Source organism: Triturus cristatus, chromosome 5_1 (assembly GCF_964204655.1).
Source record: "Triturus cristatus chromosome 5_1, aTriCri1.1, whole genome shotgun sequence".
Taxonomy (NCBI): domain Eukaryota; kingdom Metazoa; phylum Chordata; class Amphibia; order Caudata; family Salamandridae; genus Triturus; species Triturus cristatus.
Window position 1 is genome coordinate 582,712,096 of NC_140587.1, and position 22,676 is coordinate 582,734,771.

Sequence of the window (22,676 nt, forward strand, 5' to 3'; positions counted from 1 at the left end):
CTCCGCCATAACCCCGCTCCGGGGAACCTAGCTTTCCTCACCCAGCACCCCACCTCGGAGAGTCTAGTTGTCCAGACCCCCATAGCCAAAGAAAATCCTTGAGCGTGCACTACCACACCACCGGATAGGGATTTCAGAGGGCGGTCTCTTAAGCCAGCCTTGAACTGCGTTTGGTGAACACTGCATGCCTTGTGGGCCGGTATTCCCATACACTTTAAGGACAGCGGGACCACCACTCAGTCGTTGGGACTCTCTATAGTTCCATGCCAGCCCCATTATGCCTTTTGCCCCTTCCATGCTTACAGTAGAGGCTAACAACCACTTCCATTTCCACCCAGCTATGGCCAGCAGGCTCCCTAGTCCTTTTGTGGCCACAGATGCGGTTTCCACAAGCCCCTGGGACCCAAGTACAGAGATCTGCCCAGTCCTCCCCACCCCCGGCAGCTGCAGCTTAAAAACCCCTTTAGTATGCATTCTCTCCATCACGAGCAACTAGACGGTGGCAGGATCAAGCACCACCAGCCCCTATGAACGCCCATCACCTCGGAAAAATGGGTGCTTTTAATTGTTCAGTGAAATTGCGCCCTTCCTTTTACAGAAACTTCACCTCCCATACCACTATCCTCAGACCGGCTGACAGAGGGCTATCTCTCCCTGCCGAGTTAGGAAGTGCAGTCTCTGCTGCCCAAAGGAGCCATTGAGAGCGTGCTGACATCAAAAGTACGTCATGGTTGCTATTCCCGCTCCTTTCTGGTGCTGAATAAAGACAGAGGCCTCTGCCCTATACTAGACCTGTGCCCTCTCAACTACTTCCTGAAATAGGAGAGAATCAAAAGCTCACATTGGCTCTGTGTTCTATCTGCTCTGGACCCTGAAGTCTGGATGGCAGCTGTTAAAAAATGTCTCTCTTTGAAGGGTCACCTCAAACCTTTTGACTTCCTTCTGACCTCATTTTTGTTGGCTTTAGGACTCAGAGCACTTTACCACTATTAACCAGTGCTAAAGTGCATTTGTTTTCTCCTCTAAACATGGTAACATTGGCTCAAACCCAGTTGGCATATTTAATTTACTTAGAAGTCTCTAGTAAAGTGGCATTACGTGTGCCAAGGGCCTGTAAATGAAATGCCACTAGTGGACCTGCAGCACCAATTGTGCCACCCTCTAAGTAACCCCTTAACCATGTCTCAGGCCTGCCACTGCTGAGCCTGTGTGTGCAGCTTTAAACTGAAATGTTGACCTGGCAAGTTAAACCTCTTGCCAAGCCTACACCTTCCTTTGTTATACATATAAGACACCCCTAAGGTAAGCTCTGTATAGCCCACAGGGCAGGGTGCAATATACTTAAAAGGCTGGGCATGTACTTTTAAGTTTTACATGCCTTGATAGTGAAAAAACCCCAAAGTCGTTTTTCACTACTGCAAAGCCTATCCCTCCCATAGAATAACATTAGGATTACCTTTATGAGTGTAATGAAGAGATAGGCGTTTCAAGTTTGGTGTTTGTGAACTAAAACCACAACTTACTGTGAAGTCAGATTTTAAATTGCAGTTTGGAAAATGTCACTTTTAGAAAGTTGGCATTTACTTTAACCATTTGGGGCCTGCTGCCTGTCTTTGTTCAGTCTTGATTGGGTGACAGCTTGGCCTTGTGTATTCCATCTAGACAGCCACAAACAAAGGGAGCTTAGGTGTGTTTTGATGGGCCATCCTTTGGAGATAAGAGGGAGGAGCTGGGCACAGCCTCACACCTAGATCTGAATAGTCTGTGTCTTGTCCACTCACAAAGGACTGAATACACCCCTGTAGTGATTCTGGAGCCAGGGCAGGAAGGGAGGACCTCTGTGCACTTCAAAGCCTTCTTTGAAGTCTGCCGCACTACAAAGCCAAAACTGGGTATAAGTACTCGACCCCTGACACAATGACTTTAGTACATTTCTGTACCTGTGAAGACTCGGCCAGGAAGAACTGCTGTGCTGCTGAAAGGACTGCCATTTTACTGGACTGCTGCTTTGCTGGACTCTTGCCTTGCTGAGCTACCCTGCTGCCTGCTGTTCTCCTGCCTGGGTGAGAAGGTCTGGACCTGCAGCCCTTGAACCCAGAGTGACTCCAAGGGCTTGCTTGCTTGCCTCCTGCTCCAAGTCTCAGGGACATCAAAGACTCCAACTCATCCTACGAAAGCACCTGGACTTTGCCTGCTGCACGTCTTACCCTGCGAAGTGGTGCCAACCAAGTCCTGTGTCCTTGGAAGTGGGTATAAAGTGCTGCTTCAACCAGAATACACACATCCTCATCGGTACTGGCACATCTTCGCCTTTGCGTGAGTCGGTGCATGGAACGGACCCAGCGCATTGCCTTCGGAACCATTGCACCGCCTCCGTAATCAATGCATCACCTGCTATGGGGAGCAGCAGCATTCGAAGCCAGCGCCTCGCAGTCGGAACTGATGCATAGACGGTAGTGGTTCTTGTTCATATCATTGTTTAAAGAACTTTTTTTAACTGTTACCTGAAGAAACAGTAGTTTACGGACACCCTCCTGTATAGACGGAGAGCCGTCCAGAGATATATAGAAGGAAAGTACTGTGGTGCATACTTTCAGAAGGATCCCTTTCCCTACACCATCGAGGTATGCAATTGCATCAGGAGCCCAGGTACTCTTTTCATCTGCATAACCTTCCAGGTGAAGGAGGCAACTGGCATGCCAAAGAAGATGGGACAACAATGGTTGCAGAAACCTATTCCTATCACGCTGGAGGTTACAGCCTCTTTGCTTCCATCCCTTAAGGATATTATATGGTCTTGTTATTCCGGAGGTAGGATGCAGCAAGACCAGGAGAGTGTCCGTAAACTACTGTTTCTTCAGGTAACAGTTAAAAAAAGTTCTTTAAACAATGATATGAACAAGAACCAGTACCTTAGACACAGTCATTCGTATCGCTGAGATGCTGGATTCATGCTGATATATGTGAATTGTGTTTACCTATTACCCAAAACCCTCTGCACTAGCTGTGACTGTCCACCCTAAATAATAAAAATCACCATCAAATGCTTGTTAACAAAAATTCATAAAGCACACTAATTTTGTCTGTTCTTTGCGTCCACTCAGCTATAATTTCTAACACTGTATGCAACTGACTATTACTTATGTACGACATTTTCTGTTTGAAACTAGAATTTCACTTTGTTGTATTTTACTTTACTACAGGCACCCTTATGCAAAATGGGTTGGTTAGTGAAATTATATCTGTATCTCATAAGGCTTTGGCATAAATCGATAACCTTTAACTGTGACGTATTTGGTTTTTTTTTACTAGTTTTTCAATATTTACTCTGGAAATGAGCAACTTAACCTTGAAAATCCATCATTTACATCCACTCCAATATGTGGGCAAAAAGTTCTGATTACAACTCCGCTTCACAAAGACATAACACCTAAACATCAAAAGGAAAATGCTGGGTAAGAGCTGTGTTTACTCGTTGTTAAGCTTATTTATCTTGCTTTTGTTGTGTCTTCACCTCAATCCTGTCTCCTTTTTTAATCTGGGTTGTCAACATCTGTCTGATACACCTATTGCTTACAGTATGCATAGGGTGGGGTTTGGGTCATCTCCCTTCATTCATTGGCTTATTTGGATCAGGTTCTTTCAGTCACAGACCTGAACGATTTTGGATCTGAACTTATATCAGCCGAGACCATTATTTCTCTCTGATCGTCATGCTGTTGTCTGTTTGGTGTATCATTCTGTCTCTGATAGGGCTGCTTGCTTTGCAATGCATGTGGGGCTGTTTTACATGTAAAATATACACTCTGCCTTCACCCATTTTGCCACATTTTGTTAACTCATATAAGCATTTATTCAAAAAGACAACTTTTATTTTATGGTTTACTGCGGCAGGTGCATTTTGAATGCTCCAGTCAAACCTGTCCCTCATATGGACTATTAATTGCTTTTTAGGTCTCGCTGTGAAACAACTCTAGCTGATTTGCCAGATTGTGTTGTTTGTGGGGGGGGGATGGGGATGGGGGTGTCTGTGGTCTTTAGCCATTTTTGAGTGAAATTGTCATTCACATTTTGCTGATGCCCATGGCAGCATACGACAGTGTGTCAGATCACTTCAGCCATTGACACCCCTCACTGTGAGTGGCTGCTTGAAGCTTGTGCACATACAACAAAACAAATTGGTCCTCTTCACTGCTTGGAATGATGGGCCACCTTATCCATTTTTAAGGAAAATACATTCTAACTGATTCAGACTTCTAGCTACAGATTCCTTACCTTAGAATATCCCCTGCACGCCAGTAGTTGCCATCTTTCAGCCCGGTGGAATCCGTGCCGGAAGTGACATGTGTGGTGCATGTACAGGCACCACCCCAGTACGCGGATGGCAGTTCCTTACTTTCCCCGCCAGTCAGCGCAGATCCCGAGAGAGCTACATGCTATCCCCCCACCCCCGCCGTCTTTTTTGACTGACTTTTTTCTCTACTTTGTGTCTAGGCATTTTTCGAATTTGCATCTCCTGGCATGCTAGGGATGTTTCCTAAGAAGCCACCATGTGTTGCCTGTCAGAGACAGATGTCTGTGACTGACCCTCATCTGGTTCGCCTCTGGTGCGTGGAACAGGACCACGACTTGAGGACTGCTGCACCATGAATCCTAAGGAGCTGAGAGAATGGATCTTTCATAGATTCACATGCTTTAATCATCCCACCATTGTGGTGTGAGTCTCACGGTAAAAATAAACATATAAATAATAGCAGTAATACATATCATAATATGCTATAATGCACTGCATAGTCATTGCAGTAGCCCATCCCTGTTCTTTTGTAAAAAAAAGAACCAAAGTTGAGAAACCGCCAATCAGGCTCGATCACCCTCTAGGGCTCTCCACAGAGAGGTAGGTCCCTCAGATTTTCTACCGCACGTCGTTGTGACAGGGAGTCTCCCTGAGCTCTGCTCAGTTTTCTTTTATCTTTAGATTTTGTGAGTATAGAATGTCTGATTCTTCTAAAAAAGGATTATTCAGGGCTTGTGTGGGTCATGTGGAAAGAAGAGGCTACATTTTTAAGATCCCCGCAAGGATTGTATTTATTGCCTGTACCCTTCTCATAAGGTTAAGGACTGTAGGATCTGCAGGACTTTTTCTTCTAAAACCTTAAAAGACAGGGAAGGAAGATTACTTATTTGGCTAGAAAGGCTGAAATCAAAGTCCTCTGTGGTGTTTGACGAGGGCAGTGGTAGTTCACAGGCGTCAGTCCATCTAGCAAAGAAAAGGGACAGATTTGAAGAATCCCCTGAGGTGCACAAAACATCTTTTTAAAAAGTCCTATCATGAGTTTCAGCACATAACCTCTAAGAAAGGGAAGCTGCCATTCCCTTCTGAGGAAAAATCTGTGGAAAAAACAGCCCCAAAGACTACCTTCAAACAGCCTAAGACTCAGAGTCTGTTAAGTCCTCCTCGTCGTCAAAAAAGGCGTTGACGACGACGAAACCACCTTTGGAGTTGCCTCTTCAACATTCCTCTTTGGCGCTTCCATCTTCGATGGAATCATCGACGAAGACTGTGCCATCATTGACAATAACCTCTTCCCCGTCGGCGCCTACACCGTCGACGAGGCCTCCGACTACAACATCGCCTCTGTCGACGTCTCTTCCATCGATTATATTCCCGCCGCTGACGATGCCCTAATCGTCGACGACGACAACTTTCTCAACATTAGTTTTGCCGTAGACTGCTTCGACGATGACTACACCATCGTTGACAACTGTTATGTCAACATCGACGGTATCCGTTTCACCATCAACGAACATCTTATCGATGCCGCAACGAACAAGGCCTTCTTCATTGTAATTCACCCCAATTTTGTAGGTTCTCGTTGACGAGAGGTTTTTACCAGGATCCTTCTTACATCTCTCCTTTGCCTCCTAGTCAGTTTTTGGAGGAATCAGAGTATGATTGGTTGTTTAGTCCAGCCACCAGCCCTTCTCAACTCCACATAAAAGTTCAAGAAGTGGAGGAGGATGATGATGACTATTATGGCACACATTACCATCAACCTATGAAAAGGCCACAGGTGTTGATGCCTCTTCAAGAACCCATGATACAAATGCCTATGGCGTTAGTACAGTACTTAACAGCTGTGCTGCAGAATTATCATGCTCGCTTCACTACTGCAGCAGGTTCTGTTGAAAAGCAGTCTCCTCTGCCTGCTTTAGATTCAGCAGCACCTTCGGTACCCACGACGGAGGCTCAGGATCCTGTGCCTGTGCCACAAGATCAGAGGTTGCAGGATGATGATGATGATACGGTTGCTGAGGAAGGTGAAATTCCTAAGAAAGCTACTAGATGAGTGGGAAGACTACTTAATTCTGACACCTTCTACGCTGGCTCCTCAAGCAGTTGATTCTCCTCCTGAGGATATTGGGGGTTTTCATGCTATTATGGAGAAAGCGGCAAATCGATTCCATCTTCCCATGTCTGTTAAGCAGTCTGACTGCTTCTTGTATGTTTTTCAGGGCCAATACAGAAAATCTGCCCAAGCTATTCCCATCATTGATCATATCTGGGAAGAAGGCGTAAAAATCATGATGAACCCCTATTTAGTACCGGCAATCCTCCCCAGGATCGACAAAAAAATACACAGCTCTTGACTATGCACCTTCATGCCTGGCAGGACAACCTAAGCTGGATTCAGTTATATCCCAGGCTGCGCAGCGGAGATCTAGGAATGCTTTGGTGCCCATTACTGTGCCCCCCGATAAGAATGAAAAGAGGCTGGATAATATTGGGAAAAGATTCACCGCCATGGCAGGTGCTTCAGTGCGTGCAGCAAATTACTTAGCCATACTAGGTAGATACGACCACCAAATGTGGTCTGATGTTGCACCATACCTTGAGTTTTGGCCAGACGAGAAAAAGCAAGAAGCACGGAAGATTCTGCTTGAGGTAGAAAAGGCAGCATCTTAAATCATATACTTCTCTATGAATCCGGCTTCATTAGGTTTTCGATAACTAGCTGGAGCAGCAGTTCTCCGTCGCCAAGGATGGCTCAAGTCTACCACCTTTCGTCCTGAGGTGCAAATTAAGATCCTAGACATGCCATTTGATGGGGACGCACTGTTTGGTAAACACATTGACGATGCCTTACAGGAAATCAAGCTATCAGAAATACCAGCCACAGACTTACCAGTATAGATATGGTTATCAACCACAACAATCGTATAGAGCCTCTCCAGCTGCAGCTTACTCTAGACAGCAAAACAGGAGAAAGTAGCCCCGTCAGGCTAGAGACAATGCTAGAAAGCAGTGACGTCTCCCCAGCACCTGCAACAATTCGGCCACACATCAATCCCAGTGCCACAAATATTTCTTTACATTTCGACCAATGGAGAAAAATCACTTCGGACAAATGGGTCCTAGACATAGTAAAGTATGGTCATACCCTGGAATTTATAAAGATCTCTCCGCCTCTAAAGAAGACTCCACCTCATCTCAAACTTCTCAGCAAAGAAGCCGTGGTTATAATTCAGAAAGGAGCTATAGAAAGAGTGCCTCACTCTCAGGTGGGGAAAGGTTTTTATTCATGTTTCTTTCTGATAAGAAAGAAGTTGGGGCGTTGAGGCCAATTCTATTCCTAAGTAAATTAAACATATATCTACAGAAAAAGTCCTTCTGCATGGCCTCTCTGCAGGAGAAACCGCACCTTCTCAATCACGCGGATTTTATGACGACATGAGATCTGCGGGATGCTTTTTTCCACTTCCCTATTTATCCCAAACATCGGAAGTTTCTCTGTTTCACTGTGGCAGGTGCTCATTTTCAGTTCAGAGTTCTCCCTTATGGTCGGCGGGCAGCGCCAAGAGTATTTACCAAGTGTCTGGCTCCAGTTGCTGCTCATCTCAGGCTGCAGGGCCTGCAGCTGTTTCCTTACCTAGACGACTGGTTAGTGAAAGCGCCGTCTTTTCGGCAAGCCTGAAGAGAAACTTCAATTTGCCTTCAAATGTTTTGTTCCCTGGGGTTAACTCAATTTTCAGAAGTCAGTTCTGCATCCTTCTCAAAAGACGCTTTTTCTAGGAGCAGTACTAGACCCTATCCAAGACAAGACATTCTTGACCACAAAAAGGCAAGCACATATCATTTCTCTGGCAACAAAGTTAAGAGGAAGAAAGTTCGCCTCTGTGAGACTGATAAAATCTCTACTGGGCATGATGACCTCTGCAATTCTAATGGTACCTTGCACTCGTCTCAGAATGAGACCAATACAGGTGGAACTAGACAATCAATGGTTTCAGGTGACTGGATCGTTCAACGACCTAGTGCGAATAACTCAACTCATGCAGTCAGCTATGCTTTGGTGCCAGCATTCCAATAATCTCTCAATAGGGATATCTTTCCTTTCTCGGATGCCGTATTTCGTCCTAACTACAGATGCTTCTCTAGAAAGATATGGGGCTCACCGTCAAGACCTCCGGATAAGGGGCAAGTGGTCCAAAGCGCTTTCAAAAATGCACATCAATTTTCTGGAGCTTCGGGCCACTTCTCTAGCCATGCAGGCTTTCCTCCCAAGGATTCAGGGTTTCTCGGTTCTGATAAGGACAGACAATACCACATGCATGCATTACCTAAACAAACAAGGAGGCACACGCTCCCACATCCTATTGCAGGAAGCACAGGAAATATGGAAGTGGCTTTCTCTTTCACAAAATAACAATCAAAGTAGAACATCTCCCAGGGGTGAAGAACAGTCTGGCAGATAACCTTAAGCAGGACTTCCAACTCTTGCCATGAATGGGAGCTGGATCAGAAGGTTCTCAAGTGCATCTTGCAGATGTGGGGCAGGCCCAACTTGGATTTCTTCACTTCCAAGATCAATCGGAAATGCCAATTCTTTGCCAGCTGGGAGCCAGAAAAAGATTCATGAGGAAACGCTTTTCTGATGAGATGGACAGGGATCTTTGCCTACGCGTTCCCCCCCCTTTCCGTTAATTTCAAGGCTTCTGATGAAATTGAAAAGAGAGCCATGCCGAATGATTCTCATTGCTCCACGTTGGCCGTGTCAGCACTGCTTTACAGAGCTTCTCCTCCTCTCAGAATACAGACCTTATTGCCTTCCAGTATCGCCAACATTATTAACATTGAGCAGGGGGCAGATTCTCCACCCACATCCAGCCCCGCTGCAGCTACATGTGTGGTTACTGAACTCGGCGAGTTCAAGGAATTTGACCTGACACAAGACTGTAGAGACATACTTTCCAAAGCAAGGGCACCGTCCACGATTAAAACTTGCACTCTCAAATGGAAGCGTTTCTGTTCATGGTGCCTTCATAACAATGTGCACCCACTTGAGTCTTCTTAAGATAAAATGTTACCTTATCTGCTCTCTCTTGCTATATCCGGCCTTATGTTCAAATCTATAAGTTACGTATGGCCGCCATCTCTACTTGCAGGCAATTCTCTGGAGGTTTATTTCTTTGTTCAAATGGACTGGTAAAGCAGTTTATGAAAGGACTTTTTCAGAGTAAATCCACCTGTAAGAGGTCCTCCTCCGGAATGGAGGCTTAATCGGATTCTGGCGCAACTTATGAAACATCCCTTTGAGACGATTGACAGAACTGAACTCAAATACATTTCCTAGAAAGTTGCATTATTGTTGGCTCTTACTTCTGCCAGGAGAGTCAGCGAAATTCAAGCCTTTACAATTAAAGAGCCTTACCTTCGCTTTACTAATGACTACGGTCTCCTCAGAACGAATCCTGCATTTATTCCAAAGGTACCATCAACTTTCTATCTTAATGAGCCGGTTATTCTTCGAACATTCTTTCCTAATCCTAATTCCCTGGCTGAAAAGGCACTTCATACACTGGATATAAAGAGATGCCTCAAATTTTATATTTCACATAATAAGACCATCCGAACATCTGATCAACTGTTTGTATCCTATGGGGCGCAAAAGCCGGGTACGGCAGTTACTAAAGCAACAATTGCAAGATGGATTGCAGCAGCTATTCATTTTTGCCATACTAAAGCAGGCAGTCTGCTTTCTGTCAAACCTAAGGCTCATTCCACAAGAGCAGTGTCATCCTCAGCTGCGTTTTTGCTGGAGTGCCATTGGATCAAATTTGCCGGTCCGCAACATGGAAGAATGTGCATACAATTACATGGCATAACTGCCTGGATTTTGCTACGGAGGTGGAAGCAGCTGGTAGGACAAGCAATATTTTCCAAATGCTAAATTCAATGTATTTGCTTCACAAGTGATTGCTGGTTTATGTTCGGTATATGCATAAATGCTTCTTTTTCATATTTTCATACATATTTAGTGGATATGTACATGAATAACTTTTTATGAGGATATCTGTTTGCAATTCATATGAAACCTGCCATCCTCTAACATTAAAATTGTATAACTGCTAGCTTTTCTGATTCAAGCATGGGAATCTATGAAAGATCCAATACTGGATAAGAAAACAAGTTACTTCAGTTATCCAGTATTGGTATCTTTCATAGATTCAGATGCAACCCACTCTCCTTCCAGGAGAGGCTTCCCTTATTACTGACATATCACTCACTTGTGCTAGAAAATCTGAGGGACTTGCCTCTCTGTGGAGTGTTCTAGAGGGTGCTAGAGCCTGATTGGCTGTGTTTGAACGTTGGTTCTTTTTTACAAAAGGACAGGGATGGGCTACTGGAATGACTATGCAGTGCATTATAGCATATTATGATATATACTACTGCTATTATATATATGTTTATTTTTACCGTGAGACTCCCACCTCGACGGCAGGGATGATTCAAGCATGTGAACCTATGAAAAATACCAATACAGGATAAGTGAAGTTACAGGTAAGTAACTTGTTTTCTTCCTCGACGTCTGACGACACCACTACACTCTTGATACCAGTGACGGAGAAGGTCCCAGGACCGCTTGTACAGTGTTAAAGAGTAAGAAAATCCTTTCGTTAGAACTATTACACTTCACGAACTACACGTCCCATGATGCACCAGGAGGGTAGCATGCTTGTGTACTTTCCCACACTGCACTACGAGATAAGCAGCTGACGTGACCAGCTTATAAGCTTTCCGAAATGACCCCCAGGTGCTTGGCTTTGTTTCCTGGTGGTTGAGCCACGCCTTACTCTGGAATTGTTTGGAGCCTGTGTTCGTTGCACGCCGTCTCCGTGTGTAGCGAGGAATCTTGAATCTTCTGGGAACGTTGAGGTTTCAAGCGCGAGGACGCGCTGTTTTCCCTGCTTAATTTAGTCCTCTGGTGTCTGAAGAAGCGCAAAGTCGCGACAATATTTTCTCTTGATTTCTTTTATGCCGGTTCTGCCCGAGCGCGAAGTCGCGCTGGAATTGACCACAGCATTTATTTATTTTTTGTCGTTTCTTGAGCAAAGCGCGAGGACGCGCTAACATTTAAACGGCTCCCCTGAGCCTCTGGTGAAATTCTGACAGAGGTTACTGCTATCATTTTGTACTTTCTGCACTGAGGCAACGACTACACTTCATTATCCCTGCAGCATTGAAAACAGCGCTATGGAAGCGCTGACAACCCTTTAAAAAACTTTATTTCTGCAGCCTGTGGGAAGAACGTGCTGCATTGTTTTCAGTTCCCGTTCACAGTCATAAACTCCTTGAAGACTTGTAAGTACACTAATGTGCACCTCGACATCTGAGCACTTATTTATTTTGTTGCCTCTCTAATTATTGGGCCGCTTGGTGATTAGCTGGTCATAGACTGTGCGTCAGAGACTAAAGTGCACCCCTTGACAAAGATCGCTGTGGATGTTCTGCATTCTCTCTATACTAGTTTATAGTTGAACACGCAAGAAGAGTGTTATCCAGAATCTAAGGAGTAATCTCTCCATTGGTTCTTGTCTGTGACGCTTTCCAGTTGAAGAACTAAATATGAAACCCCTGCAATACTATTATGTGTAAGTGTTGATAGTACACAAGAGTGCCTTATAGAGGGGGTTAGCTACACTCATAATAGTTAGTCACGTGTCTTCACCTGTACCTTGTATATGTTTCTCTTTTTTACTATAGGTTCCATTTTCTCAGTGACCTGCTTCCCTACAGAACCCCCGAGAAGAATCCTGGTGGCTCATTCCGGTCTCTTCGCTCCTCAGATATAACTCCCTTTCTGCTCTTTTAATAAGCGAGGGGTGAGTGGTCTCTGGGGAGAGGAAAGACATCATCTTTGCTCCCGTGGATTCTGGCCTGCTCTGATCGGAGACGCTGAAGGTCTTCACACACAGCCACTCCTGATGGTCGTCGTCTCAATCAAGATCGTCAGGTAAGTCCCATTAGAACAAGAAATCCAAAAAGTCAAATCACTCTTAGACTTTCCCGCCCAGGTTCATAAAACCTGGCATGGGAGCAGCGGCATTCTAAGCCTCGCTTTGTGGTGGAGCCTGTGGCAAGGTCGGCTCTGCATCTCCCAGAGTTTCCTTGAGCTAGAGCGACCACCACCCACCTCCAAGAGTTTTTTAAGGCCATGTACTTCATATTGCATGGCCTTAACCCTCTGAAGCACCTTCAGGCCCCAAGGATGTGGCAGGGCCCCCTGCCGGTCCTCAACCGGCGGGTTGACCCTAGGCGCCAGTTGGGCCCCATGGTTTTGGAGAGACGCTGCCCACAAGACTTTCCCCAGCACCCACAGCAGTGCCATCGCTCCTGGCGGCCCCGGCCCCATCATTATACCCGTCTCTGAAACAGAGCCCCATAGGCATTGCCTGGCACTGATTCTGGTGCCTAACTGTACCATTCCTTCCAAATCAAAGCCACTGTCTCTTTCTTTTAACCGTCCTTTCGAGAGTGATGATTGGTGTGACCCTCATGGTTACCTGTATCTCCTTGTGACACAGAGGACAACTGGAATGAGAAACTGGCCGATGCCAGTGGTTTGGACACTTCAACAGACACTGGCCTGGTCTCTCCTTGTATCCTTACTACGGAGGAGGGTGCCTATTTCGCAGTGGCGGAGCGAGGGTGGCTGCCCTGGACCATGAGCTGCTCCTATTGGCAGTCAAGGTGAACGTCTTGATAGAGGTGTTTCAGCTGGCAGTCTCCCCTTCTGAACCTTTACTCCCATTCAATGAAGCCCTTACAGAGGTCCTCCTTGGGGCCTGGCCTAAGCCCTGCACAGTGTCTCCTGTACACCGGACAACTGTCTGCTGTCATCGCCTTGCTCCCAGGAACACCAGTTCTCTCACCCAGCACTCCATCCCGTAAAGCTTGGTGGTCAAAGCCTCCACTTCTAGGATCAATCCCAGCATGTTCCCCACCACCCCACTGGATAGGGAATCCAAAAGGCTGGATACCTTCAGTAAGCGGATTTTCTCTCTGCCAGCCTAGCAGTATGGTCGGTGAACACCACATGCCTTTTGGGCCGATACCAGCACACTGTTTGAGATTTGGTTGCGCAAATGCTGCCTATGGTCTCCGAGGAAGCCCGAGCCATACACTCTCAAGCAATTGCTGATTGGCAAGATGCAGCAAAGTTCGCCATCAGATGTGGACTTCACATGGCCGACTCGCTGGGCAGAGCGATTTCATTCTGTGGCATTGAGATGCCACGCCTGGCTGAGAACCACCGGCTTCTCAGGGGATGGCCAAGACTCACCTCTGGTGAGAAGGCAGACTCCACACTAGAGCACTTCAAGCATAGCAGAGCTACGGCCAGCTCCTTGGGCCTATCCATGGCCGCTCATCAACCCCAATCTGCTTTTCACCCCTTACTAGGCTATAGTAAGGGCTACCAACCACACCATTTCCGCTGAGCCATCAAGGCCAACAGGGTTCCCAGGACTTTTGTGGCCATGGCGCGGTTCCCACAGATCATGTGGGACCACCAGCCAGAGGCCTGGTCAGTCCATGAATCCCCTGGTAGCCGCAGCCTTCAAACCCATTTAGATTGTTCTCTCACCAACATGGGCACCCAGTGGGTGGCAGGATCTTCCTTTACTTGTCCAACTGAAAGCCGATAACCAGGGGTGGGCGGAATTTGCGTAGTCTGGCTTCGCAAAACTCAGTGAAATGGTAAAAATCTCCGCGAGCACGCAGAGTTCCGCAAACACGCGGAATTGCTTGTTCCGCCCGTTCGCGATGCTTTTTTTTCTTGTTCGCGAACGCTGTTTTGCGTGCTCGGGGGGGGGGGGGGGGGGGGGGTGAATATCTCCCGAACACGCAGTTAGAAAGCGCGAACAAGCAAAAAATTTAGCGAAGCCGCAGTTCGTGGAATTTTTGGCAATTCCTCGTTCTCCGCGGAACGCGAAATTACCCAAATTCCGCGAGCAGAACGGAATTTACCACCCAGGCCTACCAATAACATCCTACAAGTGGATTTTGCAAATCAAGGAGGGCTACTCCATTCCTTTCCAGGAAGCCCCTCCCTCCATGCCTCCCACATACAACCGGAGGACAGATGCCTTGCTCCGTCAGGAGGGACTGGCTCTTTTGGCTAATGGAATCATCAAGAGGGTGTTTGGTATCCGAAGTAGATCGTGGTTGCTAATCCCGCTACTTTTTGGTACCCAAAAATGGCGGAGGCCTTCGTCCTATCCTAGGCTTGCACCTTTCTAACATCTTCCTGAAAAGGAGAAGTTCAAAATGCTAACCTAAGCTCAGGTCCCACCTGTCCTTGACCCTGGAGACTGGATGGTGGCACTGGACTTGCACGATGCATATTTCCACATCCCAGTCCGACCTGCCCACAGACATTACCAGCAGTTCACTGTGAGCCAAGAGCACTTCCAGTTTGCCCTGCTCCCCTTTGGCCTCACCAGCACCCCACGGGTGTTTGACAAAATGATAGCGGTGGTTGCACATCTGCAGAGGTCAGGTGTTGCAGTCTTTCCCTACCTTGACAATTGGCTGTTGAAGGCGGGCTCACACCATGCAGTTGTCTGTCACCTCCAGATGATGGTGGACCTCCTGCACTCAATGGGGTTAATCTGGACTATTCTGGACATAGTGCACTTTCAGGCCTATCCTCCCCAATGACGAGTCCAGGATATTTGGGCTATGATTCCGATGTTTCATCCTCTAGCCTGGATTTCGGTGAGACTAGCTCTGAGGTTGTTGGGTCTCATGGCCTCCTTCGTCCTTCTTGTGACACATGCCCCTTAAAATATGAGGATCTGCAGGGAGACCTGAAGTTCCAGTGTGCACAACATCAGGAAAATCTCTGACGTGCTTTAGATCTTGGAGGGAACTACAAAAAAAACCTGCAGTGGTGGCTGACAATCACGATTGGGTCAGCCGCAGACCCCTCTCCCTTCCCCACCCAGAGATGACTGTAGTGACATGTGTCATTTCTGGGCTAGGGCGGCCATCTGGGAGAGGTCACGATCAGAGGACTGTGGTCCCCGGCAGAGTCTGGGCTTCACATCAACTTGCAGGAGCTCTGGGCAATCCAGTTGCATTCGAAAGCCTTCTTTCCTTCAATTAAGGGAAGGCAGGCGCAGATGCTCATGGACAATACCCCCGCCTTGTGGTACTAAAAACAAAAACGGTGGGGTGGGATCGTGCACCATTTACCAAGAGGCCCAGCACCTGTGGACTTGGCTGGAATGTCAGGGCATTCCCTGGTTGTTTCACACCTGCCGGGCTCCCTGAATAACAGGGCAGACCAACTCAGCCGTCAATGCCCGTTTGGATCATAAATGGTATCAGGGAGTGGTGCAAGGTCTCTTTCTAGAGTGGGGAGAGCCTTGGTTAGATCTGATCGCCACCTTGAGAACGTGCAATGTCACCAGTTTTTAGCTCTGGAGTTTCCAAGGCAGTTCTCACTTGGAGATGCTTTTTGTCTCGAGCGGAACTCCGGCCTCCTGTACGCCTTCCCACTGATACCACTTCTTCCCTGAGTTCTCAAGAAGATCAGGAAGGACCAGGTCCAAGTAATTCTTGTGGCTCTGGATTGGGCATGGGGACTTTGGTATCCCGATCGTTGCCTCTTCGGGAGGATCTTCTGTCGCAGTAGAGGGTTCCGCACCCAAACCTGCGCACCTCCGCCTTAAAGCGTGGTGATTGAGCGACAACAGTTGGCCACTTGCAGAATTCCTTCTGAAGTCTGTGAGGTTATTCTGGCTGCCAGGTGCCCCTCCACCATGACGGTGTACGCCAGCCATGGGACAATTTTTGTGGTATGGTGTGCATCTAGAAACATCTACACCCCTTTCCTTTCTGCACCGTTATCTCAGGTTCTGCCATTTGTTCTTTTTTTGCCCTGCAGGGCTCTGCTTGGGCACTGTTACGGTTATCTGTCTGCCATTTCAGCATTCTTGCGGTTGCCGGACCAACCTTTCTTGTTCAAGTCACCTGTTGAGGTGAAGTTCCTGAAAGGACGGCCACACATTTCGCCCAAGGCCTTTCATTATGCACCAGTGGGATCTTAACATGGACCTTACCTTCCTCATGAGCGCTCCCTTTGAGCTGCTACACAATTGCCCACTTCGTTTGCTGACTATCAAGACGGCCTTTCTAATGGTCATAGCCTCGGCCAGGAGGGTCAGCGAAATGCAGGCCCTCTGTACACCTTCCTTATACCACCTTCGACCCAGACAAGCTTGTTCTTGAGGCCTGTGCCTCCTTCCTCCTGAAGCTTATCACACTGTATCATGTAGGCCAAAACATAACTATGTATTGTCCAAGAAGCAAACACCCAAGGGCTTGCGTGCTCATTCTACCAAAGCCAAGGCTGCAACTACTTTGTTAGCTCACGGTTTACCTGTCTTGGACATCTGCCAGGCATCAATGTGGGTGTCCTTGCACATGTTCACCAAGCATTACTGCCTAGATGGTCAGGTCCATCGTGATGAGCACTCTTTCTGTTCAGTCCTGTAGAACATTTGGGTCAAATCTGTTCACAGACCCACCTCCAGGGAGGTATTTGCTTGGGTATCTATTCTAAGGTAAGGAACTGCAGCTAGAAGTCTCTATCAGATGAATAAGCTACTTACCTTCGGTAAGGCCTTATCTGGTAGAGACTCTTATTTAGCCGCAGATGTGCCCTTTGATGGCTTACGCATTTTTGTTGGCAAAGGAGGATACATCCTTTGAGTGATTAAAGTAGAGCCAGGCTATGGCCAGAGCATTGTGCCTATTTTTACTACCAAAGAAATTCCACACCTAATAAGGCTTTCAGTGGCCATTGTGTCTGGACAATTGTTTAATAAAGACAAAGTTGGGGGGGTGTGGCCAGGAACATGGCTGACTAGCAGCGTCTGCCGGAGTTCCGGCAGCCCGAATCCAATCCTGAGCTAGATCCTGCCCTACAAGTCGCCATCTGCTGCGCCCACCTTCGGTGCCATCATCCCTCCACACTCAGTGGGCAACACAAGAATCGTCCAAAAGGGCTGCGAGTAGTGTAGTGGAGGAGCAAACTAGACAGAGCAGTGGCGACGCGAGGCCGCCCAAGATGGCGGAAAGGGAAGCTTAGCCCAGAGCAAACCCCACGCGCCGAGAAAAGAGAACACGGTCTGGCTCCCCTGTGGCTCACCCATGGAACACTGAGGGAGAGAGCCATACCAGGTGGCAAACACCAAGTCAAGTAAAGAACCTGGGCCCGCGTTCAGCGTAACGCTGGGCTTCAGGCCCAAGTCGTGTGCAAGTGACACGCGGACGAGATCGGGCGGACTGGGCCTCTTCCTCCCATCAGGACAGAAGCAGAGACACAACATAAGAGGCCTTCCGGAGGCCCCCCCAGAGAGGAGGAGAACGCTCGGAGTCAGTGAGAGGGAGAGGCGACCCCCTTTGCCCAACGGGTCTGCGCGGTGCAGCGACAGATGGAGGGCCGCAGAGGAAGGCCCCATGCTCCGGACCAGACCACAGGAGTATGGAGGGGAAGCCCTGCCCTAATTCAGCTAGAGGGGACGTGAGGCAAAGGGAAAGGGCCTCCTGACGCAGAGTGAGACACCAGAGGGCGAAGTGGGTGCTCGACCTGGCCAAAGAAAGCCATCGAGCGGGAGCCCACACGCAGACGAGAGGGGCTGTGGACGACTGGATACCGGTGGTTCAGACAGACCCCATTTGCCCCCCCTTGTTTACCTCGCATTAAAGAAGAGCTACTGATCCCAGCATAGGCACAGAGGCAGGAATCGGCTGAAGCGCCTAAGGGCTTACACCGCGAAACGCGCCCTTCCCGATCCTCCGACCAGTAGTGCGCGGCCCAGCTGTCCACAGAAGAAGGACCCGAAGGCTGGAGACTAAATAAACAGGCAGAGTAGTGGGGACAAGCGGCTTTGGCCATGCAGTGAGACCCAGAGGTGGGGGAGGAATACCTTGAGCCACCTATCGGTGGGAGCAGGGGGTGAGAAGAGGGGCCTCTATCCCCCTCCCCCCGACAAAGAAACCAACAAACCTGGAGCCCAGCGGTGCGAGGGAGGAATAGATGAGGTCACGGAAGACCACATATGGGGTCTACCCTGAGAGGCCGCCACCGTGGCAGACCGAGAAAGCGGGCCTGAGAGTTGTTGGGCGGGAATCGGGAAGTGCCCGAAGAGAAGACAGGCCTCATTTATAACCGGCGAGAGACCCGGCTCTTAAGGAGATACAGAAATCCAGTTGAGGCCAAGCACAGGAGTCCCCTTGGATTAAAGAGATGCAACTAATGCCAGGTGCAGACTGCACTCGGAGGCGGCAGAGCGAGCGGTCGTGTCAGGACACGTGCAAAAGAGGGGCGCTAAAACCACATGAGGCACTGCCTGGGTCTGGGACCGCTCACCATCCACTGTGTACGAGACCCCCTCCAGACATCAGGGATCGGCCGCCTTCCCACTCCTCGGGCCATCCTCAAAACACCTCTCCTCTGAGTCTACCACAGCGAGCAGAGAAGAAAATTGAAGTCTACTAAGAGGTCCAACCCCAACGGCTAGACGATGGCAAGGGATAAAGAATCCAAAACCCAGAAGCAGAGTAAAATGGACAAATACACAAAGGTGCTACCCCACCTCTAGAGACTGAGGGTGAGCCCCAAAAACCACCGGACAACGTGACCGTCCTCCAGGCGATGCATGCCTCCAGGGAGGCCATTGAGGGGGAAATGGCAGAAATAAGGTCAGAGGTGTCCCCCCTACGCCAAGACATGCGTAATATCTCCAAAAGGGTAACCCAAACCTAAAACTGTATCTCGGGGTGGATGATACGACACAACCTAAAAGCAGACATTACTGACCTTAAGGCGACCATGAGAGAGGTAGCATGGAAAGTGGACGACGCGGAAAACAGGGCACACAGAAAGCTTTATTGGATTTCCTGAGGGAACGGAGGGCTCAGACCTGGGAGCATTTTTGATGACATGGCCGTGTGACTCCCTCCCAGCCGCAAAGTTCTCACCCTGCTTTATAGTCAAACGGGCCAACAGGATGCCCAATGCAAGACCACTACCCGGTGATTACGCGATTTCTCAACTTTCAAGATAGTGATTCAATCCTCAGCGAGTCACGGCGCGTTGGTGAAATCAAACATGCCAACAAAAAAATAATGATCTTCCCTGACTACGGGAAGTGCATAAGATGAGGTGCACATTTGATTCCGGGAAAGTTAAACTGGGAGCCCTGCAAATTCAGTACATGCTACTCTTGCCCTCCAAATTAAAAGTCATTTTTCAGGGCAGCTCCCATTTCTTCCAGTCAACAGAAGAAGCATGGGCCTGGATTGAGGAGCACCCCCCTCTGAGGTGTGAGGCAAGGGCCGGAGGGTCGCAACTCAGAGACGTATCAACACGGCCAGAACCCAAATCACAGAGAGTGAAAAAGAGGCGTCTCACAGGAGGGCGCAGAACTCGGACAGGGACCCCCCTGAAGGGGATCCCACACATGCTGGAGAAGAAGATGTACTCGAACGAGGACTAGACACAAGCCAAAGCTAGTAAAATATACTCCAGCCAACGGTACAGCACCCACACAGACCCTTCGGATAAGGAGTGCCTGGCCGACATGGACAGCGACCACCCACTCCTCAAGAACATTAACCAGTTGGAAGAAAGAGGTACCGGGCCAGGAAATCCAGAGAACACGCACCAGCAGCAGGACAGAGGGGCGATGAAGGCTGAAACACAGGATTTGCCTATGGCAAACAAACTGTAGAACAGGTAAGAAGCCCCCCAGACATTACTGCTCTCAGCGTTCCTGAGCGAAAAGACTTACCTGAAGTTCATATCCTTTATTGTTTGATTAACATTTTAGAGGATTAGGGGAAGGGGAGGGAATACAGACCTTTCAGGCTACACCTATGCCAGGTTGTCATGTTGGTAGTTCAGGGGATAGGTGTGGTAAGTTGGAGAGAGTGGGGTAAGGGGGGGGATAGGTTGAAGGATAAAAGATTTACCGTTATGCCTGTGGGTAAGTTCTTCATACAGCCAACAGTAGGAGTGCCGGAGTTGCAGATAGGAACAAGGGGAAAGAGACAAGTAGGCAGACCTTCCCGAACACATAGGGACGAAAAAGAGACGCACGCACAATGGATGAGGAACCCTACACAGCGTTGACATGGAATGTCAACAGGTTTGGTAGCAAGATCGAGAGAGGACTAGTAGCTAGATACGACAAAAGGCTTGAGCCTGACATTGTCTTTTTGCAGGAAACCCACCTGGTTGGTACAAATTGCGCCTTTATAGGGAGGGGGTCATACATAACACTTGCACACTCTGGATTTTCCTCAGAGGCTCGGGGTGTCACCATATTTATTAGGAAAACTCCCTTCTTCCATACAACTAAGATCTGGACAGACTCCGTTCGGACTTTCGTCGCCATCCGGGGGACCTGGGATGGCAAGAGCTTACGTTGATCAGTGTCTATGCCCCACCACAACTGCAATCTCAAACCATAGATACAGTAGCTAAGATATTAGAATCGGGCCCCTCCACACACATTATTGGAGGTGACTTCAACAGTGTAATCGACCCAAACCTTGAAAGCCCACACATTACCACAGGAACCCGAATACACACTCCTTTGACCGGATTCGCGAACGCTTTGGGACTGACTGACCTCTGGCAGCGACACCACCCAATAGACTGCACTTATTCATACTTCTCCGGGGCCCACGGAGTCTTCTCCAGACTTGAATATTTCTTTGAGGTACGGACGGTGGAAAAGGTGGAATACCTCGCAAGGGGAATCTCTGACCACTCACCACCGTGGTTGATGGTGGGAGGCAGGGGAAATAAACAACGGTCGGATTGGAGACTGAATGCCTGGGAGCTCCAGGACAAAACAGACTGAGCTATACTTCCAAGAGAATAAGGATTCGGTGGCCATGGCCGCCACCCTTTGGGAGGCTTATAAGACAGTGATCCGAGGTAGGCTGCAGGGCATTATAGTGCGGAACAAGATGGAAGAAACTCGCCAAGTAGAAACTCTGGAACGTAAACTCCTGGAACTCGCAAGGAACTTCGAGCCCTGACAGAGTGGGAGGTACAGACCCAAATTCAAGCCACGCACCACTGACTCTAGGAGTCGGGAGACAGAGCTGGATGGCTGCTAGCTTGGCTGGGCAGAAGAGAGAGAGGCAAGCTGGTTGGCCTAGATCCAGGAGACTGAAGAAATACACGCAACTTCAGTCTATAGTGGGGGCATTTGCACGCTTTTACACGGAACGATACAACGCTAGGCCACTAGCAGGCAAGTCTCAGATAGCAGAGTACCTTTGCAGAATAGATACCCTCACTTCGACGTAAGACGATAAAGAAGCCCTTGGGACAGATAATGCCCTGACAGAAATATTAGACTCAATTAATAGACAAAAATCTGGCAAAACCCCATGACCGAACGGGCTACCAGGGGAATTTTTCCAGCAAAACGCTAGCCTCTCACCTCTTAAACATGTATCAAGCGGCACAAGAGGAGGGATCATTCCCATTAGACCTTTATCAGGCCACAGTCGTGGTTATTCCTAAGCCAGGTAAGCCCCCAGAGAGATGCTGATCCTACCTCCCAATATCATTGCTCATTGTTGAAACAAAAATCTTGGCCTCTATTCTTGAGGCACGACTACTACCGGTGATCACATCCCTCATTCACCGTGACCAATCGAGCTTTATGCCCAGCCGAGCCACACATTTCAATCTCCTTCGATTGGCCAACTGGCTAGACAGTGAAGAGTATGTCTACCCCACATGTATTCCTTTCCCTGGATGCGCAAAAGGCCTTCGACACAGTCCACGGGCCTTTTATGTGGCAAGTTATTGTGAGGTTTGGGTTTGGATGGGGATTCTGGGTTTGGATGGGGATTCAGGACTTGGGTGGAACTGCCTTATACCAACCCTAGAGCCAGAGTCCGGATCAATGGGGTAAAGTCGGCTGACTTCCCCATAAGTAGAGGAACCAAACAAGGCTGCCTCGTGTCCCTCTTGCTCTCTGCCATTGTACTAGAGCCATTGGCATGCCTGGTCAGAGCTCATCCAGAGCTCAGTGGATTTCATGATACAGGAGGTCACCTTAAGGACGAACGGATATCTCTCTATGCAGATTACATCCTGCTCTATATTACCAACCCTGACACTACACTCCCTCTGATTCTGCACCTGTTTAAAGAATATTGTAGTTACGCAGGAAAAGTCAAGTCTATACCCTGTGAGAGGTTCCATTGATGCATGCTCAATACTGGGGCACCTCGACGTTACCAGAGAGGGCTTCAGATATTTGGGGCTGTACATCTTTGTAAATTAAGCTGATTG

General features: G+C 48.3%; 1 protein-coding gene across 4 annotated transcripts in view; it reads left to right on the plus strand.

Moving 5' to 3' along the window:
* Positions 1–22,676, plus strand: part of MYBL1 (MYB proto-oncogene like 1) — a 687,544-nt gene that overhangs the window by 440,877 nt on the left and 223,991 nt on the right. For all 4 annotated transcript variants that reach the window (XM_085605513.1, XM_085605511.1, XM_085605512.1 and 1 more), the window contains one exon: positions 3,313–3,455. In XM_085605513.1, the coding sequence (XP_085461639.1) occupies positions 3,313–3,455 (143 nt within the window). The remainder of the gene's footprint in view (positions 1–3,312; positions 3,456–22,676) is intronic.